Source organism: Balaenoptera musculus, chromosome 18 (genome assembly GCF_009873245.2).
Source record: "Balaenoptera musculus isolate JJ_BM4_2016_0621 chromosome 18, mBalMus1.pri.v3, whole genome shotgun sequence".
Classification (NCBI taxonomy): Eukaryota; Metazoa; Chordata; class Mammalia; order Artiodactyla; family Balaenopteridae; genus Balaenoptera; species Balaenoptera musculus.
The window spans coordinates 21486806-21498523 of NC_045802.1; the positions used below are offsets into that span (position 1 = coordinate 21486806).

General features: G+C 48.5%; 1 protein-coding gene across 1 annotated transcript in view; it reads left to right on the forward strand.

The window, feature by feature from the left end:
• Positions 1–11363, forward strand: part of SIAH3 (siah E3 ubiquitin protein ligase family member 3) — a 71390-nt gene extending 60027 nt beyond the window's left edge. The window contains exon 2 of the mRNA XM_036831812.1: positions 10517–11363. Coding sequence (XP_036687707.1) covers positions 10517–11188 — 672 coding nt within the window. The 3' untranslated portion in view covers positions 11189–11363. The remainder of the gene's footprint in view (positions 1–10516) is intronic.
• The last annotated feature ends 355 nt before the right edge of the window (positions 11364–11718 follow it).

Genomic DNA, 11718 nt, shown 5'->3' on the forward strand with positions numbered 1-11718 from the left:
CCTCTCCAGCATTTATTATTTGTAGACTTTTTGAGGATGGCCATTCTGACCGGTGTGAGGTGATACTTCATTGTAGTTCTGATGTGCATTTCTCCAATAATTAGTGATGTTGAGCATCTTTTCATGTGCCTATTGGCCATCTGTATGTCTTCTAGAGTATGTTGGTTCTTGATGGCATGGATAGGGAGCTTGTGTTTTATTCTGATACTGATGGAAAACTATTAAAAGATTTTGTGAGAAAAGTTACAGTCTGTACGAGGCCAAGAATGGATGCAGGAAGACTTGTGTATTCATTTCTCAGGGTTGCCAAACAAAACCACAAACTTGGTGGCTCAAAATAACAGAAATTTATTTTCACACAGTTTTAGAGGCCAAGATGGTAAACATCAGGTTGTCGGCAGGGCCGTGCTCCCTCTGAAGGCTCGAGGAGAGAACCCGTCCCTGCTTCTGGTTCTGGTGGCGCCAGGCATTCCCTGGCTGTGGCAGCTTCGTTCCAACCTCCACCTCCATCTTCACATGGTCTTCTCGTCTGTGTCTGTGTCTTCTCCTCTTCTGTCTCTTCTAAGAACACTTGTCCTTGGATTTGGGGCCTACCTGGATAATCCAGGGTGATCTCATCTTGAAATCCTTAATTTATCTAGATCTACAGAGACCGTTTTCTCAAATAAAGTCACATTCTCAGTTCCAGGGGTTACAATGTGGACACACCTTTTGGAGGCCACCTTTCAACCCACTACATCTAGTCAGGAGGCCATCATAGTAGCCCAGAAAGGCGGTAAGGGTGACTTGCCTTAGAGTGGTGGCAGCCAGACGGTGAGAAGTGGTTGGATTGTATTAGGGTGACAGCTCAATGGAGAGGATTTACTCGTTCATCATCTCCACAAATATTTCTCGGGTTCCTACCATGTTCCAAGCACTGCCAGCACTGAGGATACAGCACGGAAGAAACAGATGCAACACTCAACCACCTGAGCTCACGTCACGGTCCAGCAGCAAAACACATAAGTGTGCTATGTGTCACAAAGGAACACGCAACAGACAGAGCTGCCCTAGTCAGTACAGAACACTGGAGGAATACAACTTAACCAGGCCAAAGGGTACCCCGGGGGCGGGAGATGGGGAGGGTTGAGAGCCCTGGTGGAGAGAGCTGAATTTGTGGAGTTCCTGGTCACAATGTCTTTAAAGAACCAGACAAACAAGGGTGGCATGTGGCCTTGGGGCAGCCTGGCCATCAGAATGTCTCAGACCACCCAGGACATACCGCTGTCCACTCATAGCCTGCGAACACAGCTGCTTCTGAAGTTTGTATTTGCATGTGTAACCATTTTAGCAACCCACCCCCCTCCCTAACTTTATGGCCCCGGATCCTACCATAGCGACACCAGGTACATGAGCAAAATTGTTGCCCACAACCCGAGGTTACCCAGATCAGGTAAGACTGCTCCCAGCATGTGACATACGCCACCCTTGAGTCACCCCCAGGGTCCTAAAGTAATCCTACCCAGATCCCTGCAGTTAATGGGTCTTCAGGTAATTAAATCCTAATCTTTAAATTGCTCATACAGACCCTGGATTTCACTTGCCAGTTGCAGATACAAAAGTCTGACTACTCAAAAAGTTGCTTTTAAGGAAAGGTCTTTCATCTGCAAGATTCATAAAACTCATTAGCATGCTCAAAACCTCGCAGATAAAAGGCAGAGTCAAAATATAAATGGAAATGGAGCAGGATTCCTCTGCTGTTTGGTCTGACTGCAGGCCCGCCCCTAACGTTTGCAGGGCTCAAGGCAAAAGTGAAGGCGGAGGCCCACACGCTGCATGTCTAAACACTTAAAAGATCAAGGTAAGAGACTCTTAAAATGTGGCGTAGCCTCCTCCTTTAACAATTACCCCTTCATAACGATCTGGATGGCCACAACCCCCAGTCCGCAACCTGTCTCACTTTCTTCCTAATGAGGCTTCATCCTGCACTGAAATGAGTCCCAGGCAAAGGCAAGTGGACACCCTAGCCCACACATCCAAGCCCCAAATAGTCCCCCATGGGCCACACCTCATGTCTAACGGTCCGCCTTCTGGATAATGGATGCCAGAAATAGCACAGACTCCCGGAAGCTGACTCAGAGCCATTGGGTAGGGAATTCCAGGATCCCAGTTATCTGGAGTATGGTCTGGAAGGGCCAGTTCAGGGCACTGGGTGGGCACAACCCATTAGTCTCCCCATCTTATGGGGAAGGGGAAAACTGGGGGAGGGCCCATAATCTTTGGTTGGATTGAAGTTACTTCCTGCTGATTGTTAACAGAAACTGGAAGCATGGGGGCATCCAACCTTTAGTTAGGTCACTGGTCCTGCTGAAGTGCCAGAGGGGAAAGCGGGTCTCGATCAATCTAAGAGGGTTAGATTAAGACAATCTAAGACAGTCTGCTGGATCCAGGGTTGATCCAGCAGACTGTCCTTCCCAAACAAATTGTAAGAAACAATCTGCTATTGATAAAGGGAATGCCTAAGACTCCGAATAATCTCTATACAAAGTAAAAGCAAAGAAAGTACCTCACTGGCATGAGAAGTTCCTTCTTCGAGGCTGTTATTTTACTTCCCATGGTGGCAGCTGGGTACATATCAGTGTCCTGCTCCTGGTCAGGTCCCATTGTCCCATCACTGTCGAGTTCTGGGTGAGGAGTCACCAGGAGACCTACTTGATAAGCCAACAGCTATGGACACACGTGCACGCGCACACACATACACATACACACACCACGCCACACATATTTCTACAGGAAGGAAGGGTAGAGAACAGAGCCTCTGACTGAAGACAAGCAGCCTTTCCACGGATATAGTGCAGCACACGGTTCCATTTATGAATCGTTCATTCATTCATTCAAGCAACAAATACTCAGGGAGAGTCTAGTAGACGCCAGACACTGCACGGTGCTGGCATTGCCCATCACGGGGCTAGGCATTGGGCAAACTAAACCCTGTCTCTGCCCTCTGACTTCCAACCTAGCTAAGAAGAGAAAGCCACGCACTCGTGATTTTCAAAACGAGTTGAAATAAAGAATGAATTGTACGGACAGATCTTGACCACTGCTTGACTTCGCAGGTCAGGGAGGGAGGCAGGATCCCCGTCTTACAGGGGCTGATGGTCTCTGTAAGGTGACAATACCAGTCGGGACCATGATGGAGACACGCTGGGCGGCCATGGGCCAGGATCTATGAACTAAAGAAAGGCCTGGGGTGCTTGAGGACTGAGTCATATTTTTTGTTTTCACAATGTCGTCCACACATTTCTTCCCAGCCTCTCACACAGCCAGGGTCTGAATTTATAAGACGACCAGCTCAGTCACGAGCCTTTTGAGACCATAGGACCAGTGCCTGTGTAGACATCTGTATGAATCCCTTTCATTGTTTTTCACCCATGGACCTTGGTTTCTCAAAATTTGATCCAGGCAAATTTTTATCTTCCTCTTTTCACAGTAATAACTCACTTTCCTCTTTTTTTATTTATGGCATATATAGCTCAGGACTCAAGGCTTCTGTGTGTTTGCTAACAAGTGTCTCCTTGCTCAGTTTACATAATTTTGATTGCCAGTGAGGAAAGTTTGTATGCAGTGATCTACCAGGAGCAAGATTCTGATACTCTCAGAGATGGTACCAGACCATGGTGAGTCCTTGACTCAGTGGTCAGAGTCAGGAATAGTCAGGGAACAAGCTCCCGGGCTCGTCCCTAAAGTGCGGAATTCCTCTGAAGTGTTTTAAACAAGATTTAAACAATCTTCGTAGCTTGAAAACCAGGAATTTCATCAAGGAGAGTTCATTTCTACCATCTACTATGCTGATTAACAAACTACTACTTTCACCAATGGAAACCTCTGGAAATGTTAATTAGCAGCATCTGGTGTGGATCAGAAATATGGATACTAACTGAAGCAATTGTAGTCGTTATCTCTGGAGTGTGGCCTTTCGGATAAAATGTTAGGTGATCACCTTGAAGTGAGAATTCCTGATTAGGGAATTGACAGCCCCTGGAGTGTAGGTTAAAAATGTACACATTCCTATCACATTCTCTCTATGAAAGCGTTTTAAAGAAAATTACAGACATTATCATGCTGCCCACACGAAGCTCTCATTCATTCTGTGTTCTAAGTATAACCGTCCGGGGGGGAAAGGAGCAGGAGACACATTTTCTAAGGAAGACAGTCTATCCTGGGCAATAAAAGCCCCGTTGTTGTTTTCTATCTCCATGTAACTTATTTCTCAACTGTTTGCTGGAAGCTTTCCAGAGTCCTCCTGGGTTTCGTGTGCACATGCACCGTGATGCTAGGTTTTGCGGAAGAGGGGTGGAGAGGTGGGCGTCCCAGGAACACTAAACTTTCAGCCTTGACCGTCCTTCCGAGAAACGGAGGGGATTTTTAAAGACTACAGAGTGGGACCTGGAGCAGGTACAGATACTCTCCCTTCTCTGCAGACCTGATTCCCAACTAGGTTCCAGCCTCCCTTCTTTTTTTTTTTTTTTTTTTAACATCTTTATTGGAGTATAATTGCTTTACAATGGTGTGTTAGTTTGTGCTTTTTAACAGTAAATCAGCTATACATATACATATATCCCTATATCTCCTCCCTCTTGCGTCTCCCTCCCACCCTCCCTATCCCAGCCCTCTAGGTGGTCACAAAGCACCGAGCTGATCTCCCTGTGCCATGCGGCTGCTTCCCACTAGCTATCTATTTTACATTTGGTAGGGTATATATGTCCGTGCCACTCTGTCACTTCGTCCCAGCTTACCCTTCCCACTCCCCATGGCCTCAAGTCCATTCTCTATGTCTGTGTCTTTATTCCTGTCCTGCCCCTAGGTTCTTCAAAACCTTTTTTTTTAGATTCCATATATATGTGTTAGCATACGGTATTTGTTTTTCTCTTTCTGACTTACTTCACTCTGTATGACAGTCTCTAGGTCCGTCCACCTCACTACAAATAACTCAATTTCGTTTCTTTTTATGGCTGAGTCATATTCCATTGTATATGTGTGCCACATCTTCTTTATCCATTCATCTGTCGATGGACACCTAGGTTGCTTCCATGTCCTGGCTATTGTAAATGGAGCTGCAATGAATATTGTGGTACATGACTCTTTTTGAATTATGGTTTGCTCAGGGTATATGCCCAGTAGTGGGATTGCTGGGTCGTATCAGCCTTTCTTTGCAGACCTGATTCCCAACTAGGCTCCAGCCTTGACATTATCCCAACGTTCTGATACCTGCCCTGAAACGTTACTCCTCCCCGCTCTTCTCTCCTGTGTGTGAGATACATCGATAGCACGCTGCCTTTCCCCTTTCCCCCGTACTGAAAGCTTCACTTCGTTAATTCTCACAAATAAGGGCATGAGCAAACTCAAAGCACATGCCTGTTGTTTTCTTTTTTAAGCATCTTTCTTTTTGATGTGGACCATTTTTAAAGTCTTTATTGAACTTGTTACAATACTGCTTCTGTTCTATGTTTTGGTTTTTTGGCCGCAAGGCATGTGGGATCTTAGCTCCCCGACCAGGGATCGAACCCATACCCCCTGCATTGGAAGGAGAAGTCTTAACCACTGGACCACCAGGGAAGTCCCGCACATGCCTGTCATTTGAAATTGGGTGCAAAAAATCTGCCTTCAGCTGAAATGCATTAATTAGCATGGCACGGTTCCTGGAATCAAGTGGAAGGAGAGAGCAGTCCTCCAAGTGAGCTCGCTGACCAGAGGGAGCAGATGCTGGAGAAAGGGTCACGTGATTTTCCAGGGGCAGGTTTCCTCTTTGGATGCCAGGATTTGGAGGCATAGCCATTACCAACCATGGGAGTGTGGCTGATGAAATTAAGGGAGGCATTTTTAAATTCAATTACACCCTCAGTGGAAATGGTCTCACTAATGCTTGGGGAGAGAATTATACCCAGTCCATAAAGCCTAACATTTCTAAACCCAATTTTGCAAATTATTCTAAAGGTTAATTCAAGATCTCTCTTCCAAATGGGAAGTTAAATATGGCCAATGGAAGGAAGACATCCGCAGACTGGCTGAGGGGTTTATCAGCCTGTAAGAGTTTTAATTAATGTAATCACTAATGTTGCATTAACAGTTTAGGGAAGGAAAGTAATTACTCACACATCCACTGTATCAGATGGGAAGATTAGAATTCATTTTCCAAAACGATTAGCATTTTGCCAATTAAAAGAATCCCTTCTCCCTGCCAGCAGCCCTGTGACCTCGCTCACCCGAAGATCATTTAAATGAAACATATTTTGCATCAGAAGATAGAGCAGGAAGAAATGGAGAATTAAGGCTGTGTTTATTCTTGGCGCCTTCTCAGGGCACAGCAAGCGCAGGGGTCTCCGCGAGTTTATAATGTCTCGCTTTATTTGCATACTCATTCACTTCAGTCACTTTGGATTATACCACTGGCTGCTCTGTTACTCTGCAGCAATTAAACAACGGAAAGGCCAGTGGAAGACGAGGCCAAAAGGAAGCAAGGGGAGAGTCTGGGTGGAATGACCAAGCCTAGGGTCCAGGGGTTGGACAAGTGCCAGGACTCACTGTTGCCCCATCCTGAGTGACAGCTGGAACCCGCTATGCCGGTGGGCTTGGGCCATCATGCTGCCCGCAGGGGCTCCCTGAAGTGTGAAGCTGTGTCCCTTGGGCCCTCCTACGGACGGTCCCTGAGTGCTGGGTGTCATCTCCGTGCCAAGACCTTGGCAATATGGTCCCACTGCTCTCCAGCCCTGCTCCTCACCACCTCTGCCAGATCCTCTAGTGACAGCCACTTGGAACTTTTCATTTCTTAAAAATCCCATGGTCTTTCAGACCCAGCTCCTTGGAACCTGTTATTCACCCCATCAGCAAACCTTTTGCCTACTTTGTTAGAGCATCACCCTTCCTGCTTCGCCCAGGGTAACTGGCACTTGGCACTGACTAGAATAGCTACGGCCCCCACTCTGCACACTCAGAGCCCCTCCGGTCCTGCATTTTTGCAGTGTGTTGTATTATCCTAATCACAGTGAGCTACTGAGACAGGACCTGGGACCGTACTCTGCTCAGTATTCTCAGCCTGTGCTGAGGCAGTGCACATGTCAGCTGGTGTATCCATTCTTGTCGAATGGCTTAATGATTGTGGGCATATATTAGCCCTCCCTGCCTCCCCCCAATCAGCCTCATCAAAGCTCAGCCTAGGAGGCCCAGACTGGTCGGATCAGCTAACATCACAAAGGAGGGAACTGAGACATTTGCATACAGGTGGACATTCCCTCTTCACATGTGCTCCTCACTGGTGAAGCACCATTTCCAAAGGGGGCTGACCCTCACTGAGTGCACCTCCTGAGCTTCCTGCTGGTAGGTCTCTGATTGCTTTTAGCCAATGGGGGGCACTGGCAGGAGACTGGAGTCGGGGAAGAAAGGGAGGTCGAGGTGTTTCTTCCTCATGCCCTCCTTACTCTGATTTCACATCTCTGATACTAGCTGCACAGAACAGGATGGAGAAGATGGAAGATGGATCTGGAGAAGGGCAGAGAATAACTAGCCCAGAGGCCATTTCTGAGATGGGAATTTCAGGATATTCCGTCATCATGCATCGGCATTGGACAGGAGGCCCCAGCCAAGTGCTATGCTGGGGTCTCCAGACCCTTCTGGTGGCCTGTGTTCAGCCCAGAGTGCTGCCCAGGTGTGAGGGTCAGCTGACCAGGACCAAGGCAGGCAGCTATGGACTGAGGGGGAAGGCCACCGAAACGCTTCATCCCAAACCGTATCCAAATGGAAATGCCATACTGATGTAATACTTGATGTGGTTATTAAAGCTGTTTGACAGGCACTGTTTCATTTGATCCCCTAACAACCCTATGAAATAAATATTTTGCTGATGGGGCAACTGACTTAATCAAGGCTGCTGGACAAGTAAACAGTGGAACAGACCAAAGTTGGCCAACATCCAGCTGGTGATCTTCCCAGGCTATGATCTATATCGCCTTTAACTGATCTGGGCTCCATTCCCACCTGCACCCCTTATAAGCTGTGTGACCTTGGGCAAGTGACTCAACCTCTCTGTGTCAGTTTCTTCATCTAGAAGACACAGATAACATGTTTCTCTCATGATTGCTGTGACCTAAATGAGGGTGGGGGGCTTCTCAGAGGCTGGGAGAGGGGACAGCATTTGGGGCTTTCCATGAGAAGCCAACACCAGGTCCTCTTGAGCGAAACAGAAGAGGCTGATCTTCTGCCGGGCCTGTTGGGAGGACCTGGGAGGGGTCCTTGCACCTGGCTGGTGGAGTGTATGAGCCTGGGCTACTTGTACAATCCCAGGGGATCCTAGGAATTGGCCCCCCTCCTTCACCCATTGACTAAATGATATCAGCCACCAGCAAGCACGTAGGAACTAAGCCAGATTTAACTTTTTTTAAAAAGTAAGAAAATTGATCTTTTCCATGAGAAATTAAATGAAATAATGACAAAAAATATCTACTTTCCACAGCGCCTAACACTTAGTAGATGCTACATACTAGTTACTTCCCTTCCCCGTATTTAACACTAAAGGCTGAGTCAGACTCACCACTAGCAGGATTCTGGAACACAGCCTTTCCTTCAAGGGGAAGACACTGTCCCCCTTGGGACAGGTGGCTTGGCGGGTGTGCAGGATGGGTGACGACAGGCTGCCCAGTAGCTGCCACGCAGGAGCTACTGGAAGGGCCCTGTAGCTCACCCTCCAGGTCGGCTGGGCTCCCGGCGGAGGGGAGAGTGGGGCGAACAACTCCGGAACAGAGCTAGTCGGGCCCCCAGTGTGTGTATGTGTCCCTGGGTGCTCTACAGAAAGGGAAGCTCGCCAGGCCTCCACTCTCAGCCACTCTCTGAACCCGGGGAGATAGAGACTGGCCGCAACAGTGGTGAGTATGAAAGACAGACCATCACCCATCACGCTGGTCCTCTACATGCTGGGAAGGAACCGAAGCGAGGAGGCAAGTGCCCAAAGGCACCCGAAGTCCAGAGGGGCTTGGAGAGCGAACCTGAGGGCAGCCCAGAGAAGGCTGCCACGTGAACGCCTCATGCCTGGAGCACCCTGAAGACCGGCCACCTCCCCTGCACAGCCCAGACCCCACAGACTAATTAAAGAAAAAAACCTCACAGAATGGGGGAGGGAGCTGGAGGTGGGATTATTGAGGGAAGGGCAGTTGCTGTGTTCAGAGTCATGAGGCGTGAACATGAATCCCGTCTTTCACTTCCCAGCTTTGTAACCTTGGGCATGTTACTACTGAGGACTGTTTCTTCAACTGAAAAACAGGAATCGCAGTCCTCGTGCCAGGGAGGAGCCTTTTCAAAACCATAATTAATTAGATACGTACTAACGTCTGTACCACCTACACGGAGAAACGCGGTGTTTATTTTGCTCACAGCTGTATCTCTAGGGTCTGGTCACGGCAGGTGCTCAGTAAATGCTTACTGATACCTGATCAGAAAGTGTTGTCACAGCTCCTGATGTGTTGAGGGCATTGGTGGGCACGCTGTCGTGAAGAACAAAAGGTCAAGAGAGTCTCAGGGTGGAAGCTGGCTAGTGGTGAGTCCCTGGAAAGCTGTTCTGGAACAGTGAGCCTAAAGCAGGACAGAAGTGTGCCTGGTGGAGCAAAGTCCCAGGAGTCATAGCTCAGGCTCCCTCCCTGGGGACTGTGGTCCAGCTGCACACAATCAGCTCGGGGTCCCATGGTTGCCTTACTACCCAGAAGGGCACCGCAGATAGCACAACCCCTGGCAGTACTGGAAGGACAAATAGGTATTTACCAAAATTTTGTTCTAAAAATAATAGTAATGATAAAATAGAGGGGAAAAAATCCATTGAGTTCCAGTGCCTGCACAAAAATATCAACAGTATCCAAAAAGCACAAAAAAATTAATTTCTTTGTTCTTTATGACTAATGACCATCCATGCAAGTTATTTGAAGGGGAAAATTGCCTATTTGAGTATCTAATTAAAGAATCAGAAAGGCATAAATATTGCATTTTCTTGGACTGAGTTTTCAGAATCTCAACCACCCAAGGCAACCACCATGTCGCTCATTGTTTTAAAGTTTTGGTTTTTTTCTTTAAATATACTAATACATTTGGAAAATCTCTTCTTGCAGGAGGAATCTCTTGAAGGAGCTTCTATTTCCGATTGGGTAAATTTACATTCTATCCTGAAATGAAATGACTTGGAGAAGACTTCAGCATCTAAATCTGGCAAAACATTCAAAACAATGAATTTTGTCTCATTAAAGTATTTGTCAAAACAGATAATAACAAGTGTTGGCAAGGACGTGGAGAAACTGGAACTCTCTTAAAGGGCTGATGGGGATGTAGAACGGTGCTGCCGTTTTGGAAAACAGTCTGGCAGGTCTCATTTTTTTTAAGAAATAGAGCTTTCTCTACCGGTCCGGGAGAGTCTGCTTTCCACATTCTGAACACCGGGGGGGAGTCTCAGCCAGGCTGAGAGTCTGATCTCACCGCCACTAATGCTCTTCTCTTTCGCCTACAGTATGTGTCCGGCCGACGCGCCGTCACCCAGAGCGCCCCGGAGCCCGGCAGCTTCCCCCCTCACCTCCTCCCCCCGCTCCTCCGCCACCACGCCCGCCAGCCCCACCTCCGCCACCACGCCCGCCCTCACCACACCCCACACCAGGAGGCGGGGCTACACGCTGCCCAGGTGACGCCCTGCACGTGCCCCTTGTTCTCCTGCCAGTGGGAAGGCCACCTGGAGGTGCTGGTGCCTCACCTGCGGCAGATGCACAGAGTGGACATCCTGCAGGGCGCCGAGATCGTCTTCCTGGCCACGGACATGCACCTGCCGGCACCGGCCGACTGGATCATCATGCAGTCCTGCCTCGGCCACCACTTTCTGCTGGTGCTTAGGAAACGGGAGAGGCACGCAGGGCACCCCCAGTTCTTCGCCACCATGATGCTCATCGGGACCCCCACCCAGGCCGACTGCTTCACCTATCGCCTGGAGCTCAACAGAAACCACCGGCGTCTCAAGTGGGAGGCCGCCCCCCGGTCTGTCCTGGAGTGCGTGGACTCGGTGATCACTGACGGGGACTGCCTCGTCCTCAACACCTCGCTGGCCCAGCTCTTCTCCGACAACGGCAGCCTCGCCATCGGGATTGCCATCACCGCGGCGACGGAGGTCTGCTCCTCGGAAGCTGAGATGTGACGCAGAGGCCCCGCACGGTCACGTGCAGCCGCTCCTTCCCCGAGGAACTCTGCCTGGGCCCTTGGATGTCCGAAGGCCAGGACTCCAGGCTCCTTTCTATTCTTCTCCCTCCTTCTCTCCTTCCTTCCTTTCTTTTTTTGTCTCAGGTACTTTGTGGTATTTGGTATTTGTCTGCCATGGGCATTATATTACGTAAACATCTTGTGATTCAAGATCTTGGTGTGAGGTTTGTCCTGATTTGTTGGCATAGTTTTATAGAACACTTTTAATCAGATTCAGTCAGAATGGTGATTTCTCGCCACCTTCTCCTTGCAATTCCCTTCTCCGCTGCTTCTAAATTCAGCAAAAGTCACCAAGGTCACAAAGCAGACTCTTGGGGTTGAAAGGAGACTTAGTGTCCAAATCATTTGTTCCTTCTCTTTTTAATCTATTTCAGAGTGAGCTAACTCTGAAATGCGTGCCGACAGCAGATTAGGGAACGGGACCTGGCCAGCTCAGAGGTATGTATTTCAGACCAACTAGACACAAGT